The sequence below is a fragment of the Podarcis raffonei genome, chromosome 4 (genome assembly GCF_027172205.1).
Source record: "Podarcis raffonei isolate rPodRaf1 chromosome 4, rPodRaf1.pri, whole genome shotgun sequence".
Lineage (NCBI taxonomy): Eukaryota > Metazoa > Chordata > Lepidosauria > Squamata > Lacertidae > Podarcis > Podarcis raffonei.
Window position 1 is genome coordinate 96152127 of NC_070605.1, and position 16228 is coordinate 96168354.

The 16228-nt window shown below is 44.3% G+C and overlaps 2 protein-coding genes across 3 annotated transcripts in view; one reads left to right on the top strand and one right to left on the bottom strand.

The window, feature by feature from the left end:
* UGGT2 (UDP-glucose glycoprotein glucosyltransferase 2) overlaps window positions 1–3583 on the bottom strand; it is a 76288-nt gene extending 72705 nt beyond the window's left edge. Inside the window, exon 1 of one of the 2 annotated variants that reach the window (XM_053384579.1) lies at window positions 3352–3581. In XM_053384579.1, the coding sequence (XP_053240554.1) occupies window positions 3352–3503 (152 nt within the window). In that variant the 5' untranslated portion in view covers window positions 3504–3581. Of the gene's footprint in view, window positions 1–3351 lie in introns of both variants that reach the window. The other variant, XM_053384581.1, reaches the window with a different exon arrangement.
* Window positions 3584–11870: 8287 nt separating this feature from the next.
* HS6ST3 (heparan sulfate 6-O-sulfotransferase 3) overlaps window positions 11871–16228 on the top strand; it is a 164509-nt gene continuing 160151 nt past the window's right edge. The window contains exon 1 of the mRNA XM_053384589.1: window positions 11871–12940. Coding sequence (XP_053240564.1) covers window positions 12321–12940 — 620 coding nt within the window. The 5' untranslated portion in view covers window positions 11871–12320. The remainder of the gene's footprint in view (window positions 12941–16228) is intronic.

The following is a 16228-nucleotide window of genomic DNA, read 5'->3' on the forward strand; positions in this document are numbered from 1 at the left end:
AATTTACTTTTCACCACAAAATTGTAGAAGTCCTTTGAGATCAGTAGAACAACACTACATAGCAAACCTTGTGCAGAATAATAACCCATGTCACCAACCAATAACAAGACATAATCTACATAGCCAGAGCACTGGATCCCCGGAAGTATATTTTGTATTAAGCTGTCAACCTATTAATTAATTGATTAATGAATCCCCTTCTACATGCCCCTTAAGGAAATTTACAAATATATAATAAAAACAGCTAAGACAGGTTTTTCTTAAGTCCAAAAACAATTAAAGATTGATTTAAAAACAATGCAGACTGAACAACTAAGACAGAGATGTTTTAATTCAGTTATATAGCATTTGCTTCAATTAGGCTTGCAGGATGTAATTCTCATTTTACAGACAGGAAACTGAGGTAAAAGCTGCAATCTTAAACATACTTATTGCAAAATAAATCCTGTTAAATTTAGTAGGACTTATTTCTGACTAAACTTACTTAGAATTGCTATGTACATATGACACCCTAGCACACTCAGCAAGTACACCAGTGAAATTAGATTTATACAATTAACTCTGAATGACTTTAAAGACATTCAGTCACCCATGAGCTCAGCAGGCAGGCCTGTACTGTAAAAGGGGTGGATGAAAACTGAGTATGATGAGACATGCAAGTTATGTTGCCTCATTCCTCCATACATGTAGCACATACAGTGCAAAATTTTATGGTATTGTACAAGAGGTATATTGAATGTTCATTGCTAAGGAAAACTCTGAATCATATACAATTGGAATTAAGTTCTGGTCTTGCACAGATTAAACTAGTAAGTTTTAACTACATAAATGTTTATTTTAGTTTTAAATTATGTGATATCCATACCACCATGGACAATAACTGTGTTACATGAGCTAACCATTCTTGATGTTTCCTAAATGCTCAGAAGTTGTGTATTTTTTCACAGAGTGACTCATTTGCATGTAATGCCACAGCAAACCATGGCTTAGCGCAAACGCACAGGTTCCCAAAGAGGAGATATCGCTGTTACACTCCTCAGGGCTGAGTTATAATTTGGCTTAATTTGTCATCCAAACCCAGGTCTATAGTTTGCCTTACTTCAGACATACCATGAGTTGTAAACAAGGTTTGTTCTTTATGATTTTTTATTCAACAGAAACGTTTCTTATTTTATAGAAACAAAATGGTATAGTGGAGGACATTGTTTACTGCTGCGCAGGTGACAAAGTCCTAGAAGGGCTATGCCTACATCTACTTATGTGCAAATTCTGCAATGAAAAGTTTGTTTGGAATTGGATTTTGTCTCAAATTGTGGTAAAAAGGGACAGTCCCAGAAGACATGGAGTAACTACTGGATTATTTATTACTAAGACACAACACAAATTCAAATGAATCTATTTTGGGGGTGGCAGGAAAAGGAGCAGGATACCAAACTGAAGACCACTCATAAGCTTAAATAGCAAGCAACATTTCTGGTTTAACATAGCAGAAAATAATGCTATTTAAACACACCAATTCATTTTCTTCTATTTTAATGGCAGCATAAAAAAGGAGGTGGGAAATTTTTTACATAGTTATATGCAGCATGCACACAGTGTGGCAACATTGGTCAAATTGCTGGAATATAAAGATCAACCATCTTGAGGTATTAAGTTGTTACTGGTGACACGTAGAATTATTTGAAATAAGGTTCTTACAGTACATCACTTTGGCATGTTATGGCATTGGAACAAGATTCATGTGCATGCCAGATGAAGACCTATACTTGTTTCTTGTTATTTTTGATACTGCTGGATATGTAAGATATCTGACCTCAGTATTTTACCACGTGGCTACACGTTCTTAATGGAGATAGCAATAAGGCAAATGAACTCATACGAGTACTATAAAAGGGCTGGAATGCAGGGGCACTTATTTGGTTTGTGATTACAACTCCAAGACACTTTCTCTGGAACAATCTCCCTAACATGCCATTAAAATCTTTGGGACAGGCCCTTAAATCATTCCATAAACTCCAATGGATTTTCAAGGAAACTATCCTAAATCAATTGAAATTCTGGAATTCCATGGACAATTAATGTTACATACATCACAGCATTCAGCTTATGTATATCACATCACAACTTTCCTACAAGTTAGTTCCAAGGCAGCATTCATTGTCCCTCCCTTCTCCTCAAAACAGCATTGTGAGGTAGGTGAAAGAGTATGACCTTCAAGGCTGAGTATTTCAGAAGGAGTTTCTCCAGACTTAACCAGCCTGGCACCCTCAAGATATTGCTGGGACTACAACGTACACCAACTCCTGCCAGATGCGCTATCTAGAGCTGATGGTGTCTGCAGTCCAAGGGCATAAGGCTGACAAAGGCTGCTCTAACCACTACACTACACTCCCTGGCACCGGAAGTCTCCACTTCTCCCAATCGGACTGCCCTGACGTCCTTTTCCCTCGGCGTACGGCAGCCAGGAGAGCTGTGATTCCCAATCCCCTCTGGATTCCCACCAGGAGATCTGGTTGGAGGTTGCACAGTCCAGCGCTTCTCCTCCTTGGGTACCCCAGCTGTCGCCAGACTACAACTCCCAGCATCCCTCGCTCGCGGGGCCAGGGGTGATGACAGGAGTTGCACCAGACACCTGGGAAGCCGAGTTTGTGGGGCACTGGCTCAACAGGTAGGGCATGAGGGCTGCAGGTTCGAGTCCCATGTTAGGCAAAAGATTCTCTTTTTTTCAATTTTTTTATTAAGTTTCACAAAATTATACCCAAACAAAACACAAACCAACAAACATAAATCATAACCTTATTAAAATTACACTTATTAACATTGTTAAGTGACTTCCTCGCTTCCCCTTGGTTGAATTTCCATGCATATCCTTATAACGGCTTTCCAAATCTTAATTCTTATAAACTTAATTTAGTCCATTAACATCCTTATATCTTTTCAATTCGAAATTGTACGTGTTAAACATCACTTAACTTAAATAAATTCCTAAACCAATCTGTTGCCTGCAAGCTATTTCCAATTAGTTTAACGTAACAAATTTAGCTAAATAATCCTTAAATTTTGTCCATTCTTCCTTAGGCAAAAGATTCCTGCAGGGCAGAGGGGGTTGGACTAGATGACCCTCGTGGGATGGTGGGAGCGGAGGATTCCAATTCGATCTCCCCACCCAGGGCAGGCGCACCCATGAGGCAAGCAGATCCACAGGGGCAGCAGATCCCGAGGTCAACCTTTCCCCTTAGTCTCCTTGTTCCTGACGCGGGTCACCCCTCGGCCCCTTTTGGAGGTGCGCCTCAGCTGCCCTCGCTTTCCCTCAGCTGACCCCTCAAGCAACCCTCCCTCTCGTCCCCTCACCTGGCCTCCAGCAGCAACGGCGTCGCCGGCCACTTCGCCCCCAGCCGGGCGGCCACCGCCTTCCTCGGGGAGCTCTCGGCGCCGCGCGGCCACAAGCCCAGCACCAGCACCCCGGCCACCAGCACCGGCACCCCGGCCACCTTCTTCGCCATGGCCCGCTTCGCCCGCGTCGCCAGAATCCCCTCAGAGCGGCTGCCACGCACAGGCGGCGGCCCGACAGCGGGCTCCGCCCCCCGGCCCTGCCGCCCCGTCCAATCGCTGCGCTCGCCTCCAGTCCAGGCCCCGCCCGCTTCTTTCCCGTAGGATCGCGGCCCCGCTCTTCCCATTGGTCCACGGGAAAGCGCCAATCGGAGACGAACGCAACAGCCGCCGGAGGAGGGGGCGGGGCCTGGAGGGAGGGGGCGGGGCCGGCCGAACGAGAACCGTTATAAGATGTTGAGCTTCCCCAACGCGATGCAGCGCGACCCTCGCGGCGCAGATCCGCGTTATTGGTAGTGCGGACGTATTGTGCGGACGTAAACAAACAAACATAAATCATAACCTTATTAAAAAATACATTAATTAACATTGTTAAGTGACTTCCTCGCTTCCCCTTGGTTGAATTTCACTGCATGTCCTTTTAACAGTTTTCCAAATCATAGTTCTTAAAATAATTTAACTTAAACATTAACATCCTTAGATCTTCACATTATGAAATTAAACCTATTAATTCATCACTTAACTTAAATGAAATCCTAAGCCAATTAAGTATCTGCAAGCTGTTTTCAGTTAATTTAACTTAACATGTTTACGAATGTATTGTTGTTGATGGATCCGTAGTATATTGGTGATAGGTCGGGGACCTGATGCAGAAAGCAAAGGGTGTTTGGTACTTCAAGCCCCTCTCAGCTGTGCCCGTAAAGCGCAACTGGAGGTGGTGAGATTAGAACCTCCTTCTTTCTTCATCTTTGGCGATCCCTCATAGCCAGGTGTCTTCCATGAACACGGTCTTAACAGTGAGTCCGGAAGTGGCTGTGGAGGCCAGTTCTGGATCCACACGTCCTTCCACAGTGGGGACATAAGTTTCCGGCAGGGAGTTGATCACTGTGAAGGTTTGCCAAACATGCCTCCCTCTTAGCGCGTTTATCCCTTTCATCCTGAGTTTGAGCATTTTCGAAGTCCATGACAGCTTTGGTAAAGGCTATTCTCCAATTGGAGCGCTCCCAGGCCAGTGTTTCCCAGTTGTCAGTGTTTATACTACAGTGGTACCTCGGGTTACATATGCTTCACGTTACAGTCGCTTCAGGTTACAGACTCCTCTAACCCAGAAATAGTACCTGGGGTTAAGAACTTTGCTTCAGGATGAGACCAGAAATTGTGCAGCAGTGGAGTGCGCCTCATGTTATGAGAGGTTTCCTGTTACGAACAGACCTCCGGAATGGATTAAGTACGTAACACGAGGTACCACTCTATGTGTATCACATCCACAATTTGGGCAAGGTAGGCTAATATGCCAAGTGAAAGTGACTGATTTTAGATTCCTTTTACACCTAGTTTGCACAATCCTATTTCTATGTATGTTGACTCAGAATTCCCCCCCACCTTTGTGTCCATAGTCACTGTGTTTAGGACTGCAGCTTGAAGCAAACGTCTACATTTTGAGTGTAGGAAACTGGCTCTGGTGAAGCTATGAAGTTTTGTATAGCATATCAGTAATATTTAGACAAATAATGTACAACAGTGGCAAGGAAACCAAGGAACAAAATTAAGTGTATATACCAGTATATGAATTGAATCTAATAGTCCTTGAATAGTTGCCGCCCAGTCAATATCATCATTCAGCTAGTAAACTTTAGTGGAACACTGTGTCATATTCTCAACTCATGGAAGCTATTAATTTTCTTCTGTTTCCTAATACGTTAAAGTAATTTTAATTATGATGAAGGTCCTACTACTACTAATAAATAATGACATGCTCAAATTGGGCACTTTTGATCTCTTAGAGACGTATTGTACGAATTGTACATAGTAAGTTTTGTGTGGATTAGTATATTTTGTAGTTTTGTAAACAAGCAAACAAGGAAGGTACATCTAAAATACAGTTTCCACTGTACAGGATGGTATAGTCCCAGTCATGCCCCCCCACATGGCACAGAAGACGCATGAACAAGAGTTTGCATTGCCTTCCCACTTACCCAGGATGTCTGCTCCACCTCTGATGACACTACCCACTTGCAGAAGGACATAACATTTGAACAGTACCTACACATTTAAAATCAGAAGTACATAGGCTCAGATTGTATGGTTGATTCTGAGTCTTACCTGAAAAACCAACTGTGTGATCTGAGTGTATGCATGCTGTAGTTTTTGCATGTGGGTCATGTATGTGGTTGGTGGCATTGCAGGCAGATGTACTAGGTGGGATAGGAAAACAGGTGCAATACCTGCCCTTTTTCTTACTCACATAATAAATGGAAGTAAATGGGGCTCTGTCATCTGATCTGACCCATTTTTTGGCTTCCTGTTTCACCCAAACTAGAAAGTGTGGATTTAAGCTAATAGCCAAATGCTCTAGTTTAACTGGTTGATGGATTGCAGCTGAAAAATATTTTGGCAGAATAATACAATTAAAGAAACGTTTTAAAACTGGTTGCACAACAGACAATCATGGGGATAAAAAATTATTGCTAAAGCTATTTCTGTGTTCAGAAGACATGATTAATGAAGGAGTCTTAATAAGGTCCAACCACTTAGTATAAATCATAGTGACTGCAGTATACTTAATGGTAAGGGTTACATTAAAGGGAAATAAAGCTGAAGCTTTATCAGCATGTGCGGTAAAAAGAAAACTTTATTTGTGGAAACAGATTTTAACATATGGGGGAGGAGGACACCAAGATAACCCTGATCTTCAGCCAAATACTAGCACATCAGACAGGTACAGGAAAAAACTGTGACATGCCGCACAATCCTATGCTAGTCTAAGTGTTAATGAGTTAAATGAGATGTACACCCCACACAGGCATAGCCAAGGGGGGGCAGGGAGGGGCCGCTTCCCCCCAATCAATAAAAATCAATATAAATACATAGATAACTGAGGTTCTGCCCCCCCCTAACAAAAGACCTGCCCCCCCAGCAAAAATCCTGGCTATGCCCATGACATCCTACATCACTAATGGGGCTCTCATACCATCCAACATTTCTCCAATGAAAATAGGGACGTCCTTGGGGAAAGCGGGACATTCCGGGATCAAATCAGAAACCAGGACTGCTTCTCTAAATCTGGGACTGTCCCTGGAAAACACGGACACTTGGATGTCTGTGCTCTGCTCCACGTACAGGGAGGATCCTGCATGTTATCTTAATCATCCTTTCCCACATGCCATCAACATCAGAGGTCAGGTTGTGCTCTTAGTTGATTATTTTAATTCACTATGCAGTTATCAAAACAAAAACCGTGGCCAGCAGATATACACCTCACCCATAAACGACATTTACAAAGAAAAAGCATCCATTAATTTCAATGCAATTTGCTTCCAAACAAGGAGCTTAAAAGAATAGCCTATTGATATAAATGGGACTTACTTTTAGAGAAATATGTTTGCAATTTGGATGTTAATCCAAAACCCTCAGCTTAAATGGCTTATTTATTGGTCTGCTGCATGCAGAGGGCAGAGGGGAGAGCTGCAACCTTTTTACACGGCTAATTAAAAATCAATTAACTGTGACCAAACTCTCTCTGTGTACAAGTAGTTACATGCAACTATCAGTGGTTTTAGATGGAGACATGCATCCCTATTCCCTTGGAAGGCACAGCCAGCTTAGTGCAGCGAGATACACATTTGAATCAGCATCAGCTGTGAGCATGAAAACCTGCTCCCATGCATAGATCTCACTCACTGGACTGGGGTGCATTTCAGGATTAAGTTGAGAGAGTAAACATCTGCCCAAAGGATTCTTATTCCAAGGGTCTCCGGCATGTAGGTTTTAGCCTTGATCGGTTCTCTGGCCTCTCTTAATAATCATAATCATAATCATAATCATAATAATCATAATCATAATTAATAATAACAAATTATTTATACCCCGCCCATCTGGCTGAGTTTCCCCAGCCACTCTGGGCAGCTCCCAATCAGTGTTAAAAACAGTACAGCGTTACATATTAAAAACTTCCCTGAATTGCTGTCATGTGTCCCTGCATTCTCAATGCCTAGTTCCACTCCTCCATTATTTAAATTACTGTCTTGCTTGGCCCACCTTCCTCCTTACCCAAGAGGAAGATTTGTTCTGAACCAGATGTTCCTCAGCTCCTGCCAGCTTACCCTTGCCCCCCCCAATCAGTTTGAAAGCTGCTCTGCCACTTTTTTATATATATTTCAAGCGCCAACAGTCTGGCTGCATCCTGATCCCTTTTGTACAGGCTTGGCTTGTTCCAAAATGTTCCCTAGCAAAATCGAACCCCACCTTCCAATCCATCCATCTCATTTACACATTGAGATTACACAGCTGTGCCTGTCTGGCCCGCCCTGCACACAGAACCGGTAACATTTCAGGAAAAAAGCTACAAGGTCCTGGCTTTCAATATCCTACCTAGCAACCTACATTTCACTTCCAGGACCACTGGATTACATTTCCCTGTCATTGGTGTCAACAAATCCTGCAACCATTTACATCCAGTTTGCTAACTAGACGATGGGAGATATACACAAACTCCACGCCAGGCATGCGGTCTGCATGCCCATCAAACGAACCCATTCATGCTCCTAATGACTGAATTATCCATTGCAAAAAAATATCCCCCCACCCCAACGAATGTCCTCAGCAGGGCAGGATAATCGCTTGTCCTCAAGGAATGGGTCCCTTCTAAGGAATTGTTCCCCTGTTCCCCAGAGTAGTGCCTTCCTTTCCCAAGCCAAGGCATTCATTCTCGATGACAGAAGGGGAAGATATCCCACCAACCTCTCTGCCTCTCAGCTTCTCCAGGTCAGCAACTTTGGTCTAAAGGGAACAAATCCGTTCCCTGAGAACCAGGAGCATATTGCACCTTGGACACTTCCATCCTTAGGTGCCGAAGCAACTTGGGCTGGTCCTAGCTACACAGCCCTGTTGGCTTTCTACTTGTACAACTATTCTTTCCCTCCCTCTATTTATCAAGTTGGGGGCTTGAAATTTGTTTACGTCAAGGGAAGAAGGGGCAGAGTAGTCTTCCATGGCCTCCTCACCCTATTGTCAAGCTCACTCCGCTGCTAAACTTGCCTTGAGGCCTTCTGCTTGGTTGTGTCATGTGTGTTGTACTGACATACTTCTCTAGTTTACAGATGTGCTCATGGTTTCAAAAATGTTGGCAACCCCTGACTATTAATCTTTAAGGTGCCACAAGGTTTGGTTCTTTTTTGCAGACCAGCACAGCTGCCTCTCAGTTAGTATAAATCTGTAATATTCCTTTTAGAAATTGTTGAGGCAATTTCAAGTAATTTTCCAGAATATCAAATGCACTGTGTAAATTCATCCATATTCCTTGTAATTATTTATACAAAATATAATTAGGATGAACATTCGTACTACTTTACAATCATGCAGACTGATATTTTATGTCCATTTCAATTAATCTGGATAAGTACAATTTCCCATTTTTATGATTTACATGCAGCACTGATTATCATCTACTGAGAAGACAGCTTTAAAAATCAATGTTCAAAGTTGCTACACATGAAGGAAAGAGTCTGAAAGTGCTGCTGTAAGCTATTGCATATGTAATGGAAATGGATTTATTGCTTCAGCCTCATATTTCCCTTTATTATTAAATCATTAAAGGTCTCCTAAGTTAAATTCACGCATGGAAAGATATGTGCTTGTGTAGCACAGAGAGTATGTACAATGGGTGTGTATAATATAGGATATTGATTTTTCAGTTGGTGAGCAGGGACCCACTGCTACTGGATTACAGGTCGGTTGCAGTACCAGCACTACTGCAAAAAAGTTACCAATTAAGACATAAGTCCCCCAGTGGCATGTTTAAACTAAAGGTTAGTCCTCAGTCTGAAAAGTCTGCCCTCTTTGAGTTACTAAAAAAGTAAACTTTTTCCTTTAAGTGATTTGAATTCTACACCCATGAATTAAACCAAAATGTCAGCAGCAACTGCTTAATCCTCATCAATATGCCCCCATTAATAAGAATAATAATTAATAATATAATTTATTATTTATACCCCGCCCATCTGGCTGGGTTTCCCGAGCCACTCTGGGTGGCTTCCAACAAAATATTAAAATACAGTGGTCTGTTAAACATTAAAAGCTTCCCTAAACAGGGTTGCCTTCAGATGTCTACCATAGCCATTCTTGTGCTACAGAAGCCTAGATTAAGCATGCTGAGGGCCATTGTGTGATGGCAATGAATGCGTCTATTTTGAAAAATTAAAGTAGCAGCCACAGAGGGTCACATCAGGATCAGGATTGCATTCTGCAGTGTCCCAAGGGACAAATAGCAGCTTCAGGAGAAGAACATTCCAGTTAGGGTTGCCATATGTCCAGAATTTCCCAGATGTAGCTGGGATTTGGCTGTTGGAGACAGCTTCTGGGTGGAAATCACTTCAATGTCCGAAGCTCAACAACTTTTGTGTCCAGAATTTCACTTTGTGAAATATGGCAACCCTAATTCCAATGGCACTGCACCATAGAGGTTGATCATCCCTCCCTGCATGCCACAAACCTAGGTTCCCCCTTGCCCTGCCACTGTCATTAGCTGCTGTTTAAACATATTAAAACTAGACATATTAAAAGCAAACACATAAATAAGATCATTTCTAGTTGGGCCCTGAGTGAAAACGGAAGAGAGGTTTATTTTCCAAGCAACGCATGCTTCAGCTAAAACCACATTCAACATTCCAAGGTTGGTTTAAACGTGTCTTTTCAGTCTAAATGTAGCTGCTGGGGGAAGTGGTGGACTCTGATCCAGATTATGGCTGTCGAACAGGATAGGAGATTTAAACCCCCCCCCCACTTCCATTCTTCACTGAAAATCCCTGCCAAACCTGCTATTAGCAACAGAGGGGAGAATTTTCAGCAAGTATATAGCATGGCGGTAAGGGTTTAAATCTTTCACTCCCCAATGCCATGGTCTCAATACAGATCACTCCCCACCAGATCACTCCCCAGTTTTGTTTTTGTTTTGTTTTAATGTGGGGACTCCGAAGCATGAGACTGAGAGATGCATTGACACCAACAGCTTTATTCTAAGCAGTTAGTTGCAAACAATGGGTTTAGCCATGCTGAACATACCATAGAAAGAGGCTCAGTGGCTGCAATCCAGTAAACATTTATTTGGGAACAGGTCCCCTTGAACTCAGATATTGAACAAACGCTTTTGTGTGAGTGGCTTGTATGCAGGTGTGGCCTGCAACTAAAAAGATCCTTCAAAGTAATAACCCAAAGACCCATTTTCATGGCAGACTCCAGAGCCAATTACAATGGGACATATTAAAGCCCCAAAATTAGACTGGGGGCCACTTACTGACAGGAAATAACATTCTGGAGGAACCTCATACCCTCTGCTAAGGCATGAAAGTCCATTTTATAGTGTTTGGTGAAGGATGATGGAGATGCCCTGCAGATTTGTTGAATGCTAATATTAGTAGCCAGGGCTGCCATGGAGGAATGGGCAGTTTCTGTGGAAGTTTTGTGGCTCACTGCATCAATCTCATCTAGCCTTCTCTGACTGATGAATTTGTTTGGTTTCAATAAACAGGGTTCTCTGTATGAGCAGGCTAAATGATTAATAAACAAATATACACAACATATCTAGTTTGTCTCCTCCATATTTCCAACTGCACATTATCAGCTTTTGAACTGCACAGTTTCTGCACTGTGTATTTTGTGCTCAACTGTACACTGAAAAAATAAGAAAGCTGCTTAAAACGAACACTTCAAGTGCAAACAGCTTGTGCAAGAGGAGGCTGGTTTCTTTGAGTACCTGGAGAAAACTGAATTGCACAGCTGGAAGGAACCACAAGGGTCATAATTCACTATAAACACATTGATTGATTGATTGATTGATTGATTGAATTTATATAGTGCCCTATATATCCCGAGGTCTCAGTGTGGTTCACAAAACAATATCAACATATAAAACCACAATATATATAATCAAAATAAAAACAACAACCAAATAACACCCCCTCAAAAAAGAACCACATTTCAAAAGGGCATAGGATGTCAATCAAATCAACTAAAGCGCTGGTTTTTCTTCTCCTGCAGCCATAGCAAGTGACACGAAGAAGAAGCAATCTCGCCACGTGCAAAGACCCAGCAGCTACTACAGTACCACTCACTTTCCCGCTCCCCCACCCTCTAGCTACTGCGCTTGCGCAACGCAAAAAAACCCGTCGGCGGCCAAAGTCTATAGATGGTGGGCGGGGCCTGGGCGGAGAGAGCCGAAAACTATCACCCCGCCTCCTTTCGCCGTGGTTTCTTATTGGCTACTGCTGCCGGCGAGCTGAGCTCCGCTATTGGCCGCTTAGGAGACCCTCCCTCCGTTGGTTGGCTCGCAAGCGCGCGAAGCTGCCCCCTTCCCCCTGTGAAGAGAGAGTGATAGCGGTCGTGCGCGAGGCAGTAACGGACGCGCGCCGGCGAGTGAGAAGAAGCGCCGGGGTCGCACCTGGTGGGGACGCCTCGCGCTTTGCCTCAGCGGCTGAGGCGACGGAGTTTTAAAAAATATATATATTAAAGTAAATGTCCTCGTCGTCATAACTACAGCGGAACGAAGCTTTCAGTGGTTGCCGTCACAAAGCCGCCGTGAGGGGATGAGGCGCAGCCCGTGATCTCTGACGGGGCGCGGGGCTCCTTCCCGCCGCCATGGGGCTGCGGGGGCACCGGAGGCAGCCGAAGCCGCGCCTGCCGCCGCCGCCGCGGGTCTCTCGCTCTCCCCAGCGGAGCGTCCCGGAGCTCCGGGGAGCCCGACCCGGAGAGTGAAGGGAGCGCCGACACCGCGCGCCATGGAAGAGCGGCTACTGAGCCGCTGGCTGCTGCTGCCGCCGCTCCTGGCGCTGCTCTTCCTCTTCGTCCTCTACCAGTACGCCTCTCCCGGCGGAGGCTGCCTTAGCGCGCCCGCCGCCGCTGCGCCCGATCCTCCGGCCGTTTCGCCCTGCGGCGCCGGCGGGCACCCGGCCCGGCGGAGGCAGCGCTTCCCCGGGGACCCCGCGGGGCTCCCTTCCCGCCCGCCGGGCTCCCCCGGGCGCAGGTCCGCCTTCGGCCTGTCGGAGCTGTGCCGCCGCGCGCGCTTCGACATGCGCGGCCGCGACGTGATGGTGTTCCTGCATATCCAGAAGACCGGCGGCACCACCTTCGGGAGGCACCTGGTGCGCAACATCCGCCTCGAGCAGCCCTGCTACTGCCGCGCGGGCCAGAAGAAGTGCACTTGCCACCGGCCGGGGGCCACCGGCGCTGCTGCCGCGCCGCCGGCAGGCGACAAGGGGGACAAGGGCGACACGTGGCTCTTCTCGCGCTTCTCCACCGGCTGGAGTTGCGGGCTGCACGCCGACTGGACCGAGCTCACCAGCTGCGTGCCCGCCGCCATGGAGCGCAGGGGGGGCTGCCCCGCCAACCGCACCCGCAGGTTAGTCCCCTTCGCTGGGTGGGGGTTGGGAGTGATCATACGGAATCGCAGAGATCCAGCAGCTTAAGATCCGCTTTAAGTTGCACCCATCCGAGAGAACTAGCCTAGGCAATTTCCTTTTGCTCCAGGGAGTTTTGGGAGTCTTCTGCGACGCATTGCTGCTTTTCGATCCAGCTTCAGGTTTTGCTCAGCCAGGTGTACAAATCGGCTTGCATCTTGCCGTAGGTGCGAGGAGGCTCGTGGCTGCTTGGTGATCTCGATTTTTGGCATCGGTTTCTTGGCGCCCCGGGACAAGCGTTTCCCGAGGCGTGACTCCGTGCCATTTGAAAACCAGCGCTGCTTATGGCTTCAAACGGCAGCTTGTGCGTTTAACTCCGTAGTGTTTCATGCCGGGCGAGAAGCTGACTGGAATATGCATAGTTGTCAACTTTCAGGTTTGAAAATAAGGGATCAGCAGCCTCGAAAATAAGGGATCAGCAGCCTCACCTGTCCCGGGGACAGGCTACGGGATATCTAACAATCCGGGATAGCAGCGGGAAACGGCGCTGGAATAAGGGAATTTCCCGCAAAAAAGGGGAAGGTTGACAGCTATGATATGCAGCGCTAGGGGAGTGATGCTGTGAGCATTTGGCCTAATGCATGGGATGAACTCCTGAACGTTGTTATGTGTGTTGAGTTGTGAATAAAACAGTGAGGTGCTTGGTAGTTGGGGGGGGGGGCAGTATCTCAGCCCACGACTACCATGCTCCTGTAGAGCCTAAAAGTGATGTGCAATGCACATAGCCAAATTACAAAACAAAAGGGGCTTCACTCGTGACTTTTGCTACAAAGTGTTTTTGCTGATCAAATCTGTAGTTGTATTGCTTCATAAACTGAATTGACTTTGTTGTGTCAGATTGGGATGAAAGGTTCTCAAATATTTCTGCTTAAAATATTTTTAACTGGATACCAACAATGTTATTTCAAATAACATTGTTTCAAATACTAGGCTTGTAACTGTGTGCAAACTTATTTTTGAAGAAGCATGCATTGGCTTGGGTTCCATGTTTCTCGGCACTTGTTGGCATCATGGCTTAATTTAAAAGTAGCTGGCGCTACCCAGCTAGATTAAAATTATTAGTATTGAAACAAATGACTCCTTTGATAGGGATGGGGAACCTTTGGCCTTCCAGGTAAAAACAGATACTCCCCTCTATTTTCTTTTTTTAAAAAAACTTGAGGCAAGTTCTGCTGGTGTGATTGTAGTCTCTTTTAGCCCCTTGGTGGCAGTGTTGTGGGGTGGGGAGCTGGAGACTTTTAAGAAGTTAGCAAAGTTAAAAAAACCATTGGGGAGTTTACTGTATCAATATGAACATCAGTTGAACTGTGAAGTTGTAAATTGATTTTGGGGATAGAGAGATAGTGTAGCAATATGTAATTCCCCTAAGGTTTTTGTTACACTTATGCAAGTAACATATCATTTCATCCTTCAATGAAATTTGTGAGCCATTCTCTGCAGAACACCAGAATTTAAGATACTACAGCAGTGGGTCTAACTGGCTATCTCTCTTGCTCAGCCATGCACCACTTGTACTGTAGACTGGTCATTCAGTACCTTGCGGAGAGTAAAGACTTGGCTAAGGTCGATGATGATAGGGAAGCGTCTTAATGGGCTATGCTTAATTGAGTGTGCACCGAAAAACTGTTTTGGAAAAAAGGAGGAATTTGAGAAGGAAGTGCTGAAAAGGTTTTCAGCATATCCAAGAAAACTTGTTTTAGTTTAGATTTTTTAAAAAATAAGATGGGAAAAGGTGTCATTTTTCAAAATATACTCATTAACATCATGAAAGGTACTCCCTGATGTTTATTTTTAATTTAACTTCCTAGTTTTCAAATGACAAGATTTTGACAGATTTTTTTTCTTAGCACTTGGGGGTGAAAAGAAAGTAGTTTAAAACTGTTGTTGAAACATTTCATTCCTAATCAGCTAGACTTAGTCAGACTTTGGTTGTGTGCCCCCCCCCTAAATCCTGGCTATGCCCATGATCCCTACAGCAGATAAAACTGAGCTAGGTTTGATTAGATGTAAGGGTGCTTCCTATCTTCCTACAAAAGAATGCAAGTGCCTGCCATAGGGACAGCTCTTCAAATGATGGTACCCATTTGCTATGTTTTTATTTGGACTCCCTTATCAAGGTTGAACTCTGGCTTTGCAGGATGAAAGGATACAATGCAGAATAGATCCAGGACTCCTCATCTGTAGAGGTTAGTGATAATGCCATGGGAACAGAGGGAAAAGAAACTGGATGATATATAGTATTGGTAGGCAGCTATGCTCACTACTATACCACCAACGCCATAGTATATAGTATTAAATCATTGAAGTGAATTCACATCTAGATGGAATATCAGATACTATAACTGCAAAAGAACTGCAGAGTAAACAGTCCTTATCACCAGGAGCAATGCATTTTAAGTCAGAAAGGAGTGGCTTAGATGTATGAGGCTTTAGTTGTTGAATCAGGATACTAGTGCTTGTTTTGTGACTCTCTGGATCTCTCATAATATGAGCTATGGAGCATCTTTTGCAAAGCCACCATGAACATGGCAACAGTTCCAGTTCAGAGTTCTTTTACGATTTAATTTTATTTTGTTTTTAGCTTCTATCAATACAACAAAATGGCCATAACAACTAAACTGAAGCAGAGTAGCTTATAAAAAGAGTGCTTTGAGTCATGATTTGCCCTTTTTCAAATTGCAGGGTGTCAGAGTTGTTCCCTATTCTCATTTCTTTTCTACTCTGAAGTGTCACCATTGGACTGCCATGTCGAGTGGTAACAAATAGCAATTGTCCTCACGAAGCAAAAAAGGATGTGAAAACCGTTGAATACTGTTGCAGTGACTTCAGATCATGGCTGAGAAAGTGGGTTTTGGAGCATCAATATAGAAGTACCTACGGGACAGACCAAAGTGTTCTAGGCTATCCTACTTAGATACAAGGGCTGACTAGGGTGTAGACTTGTACTCTTGCATAAAATATATCAAGAAATCTAGATTTGAAATGGCATCTACAAAGTGGCATCTACTGTGCTCAAATTTACACATTCTGTGTAAAACTCAAGGTATTGCTGTGCTACTGTCATCCAGACTTGATCCTTTTGCTGTAAAATCTGGAGCGTACTGCTAGGTGTCATTGCTAAGTCTGTTTTCTAGACATTTGTCCTTTAAGCCTTATAAGTTTAAAACCAGATGCTGCACTGTGCTATGTATGAATATTAAAACAAGAGAACATCACCTTTGAGAGTCTGT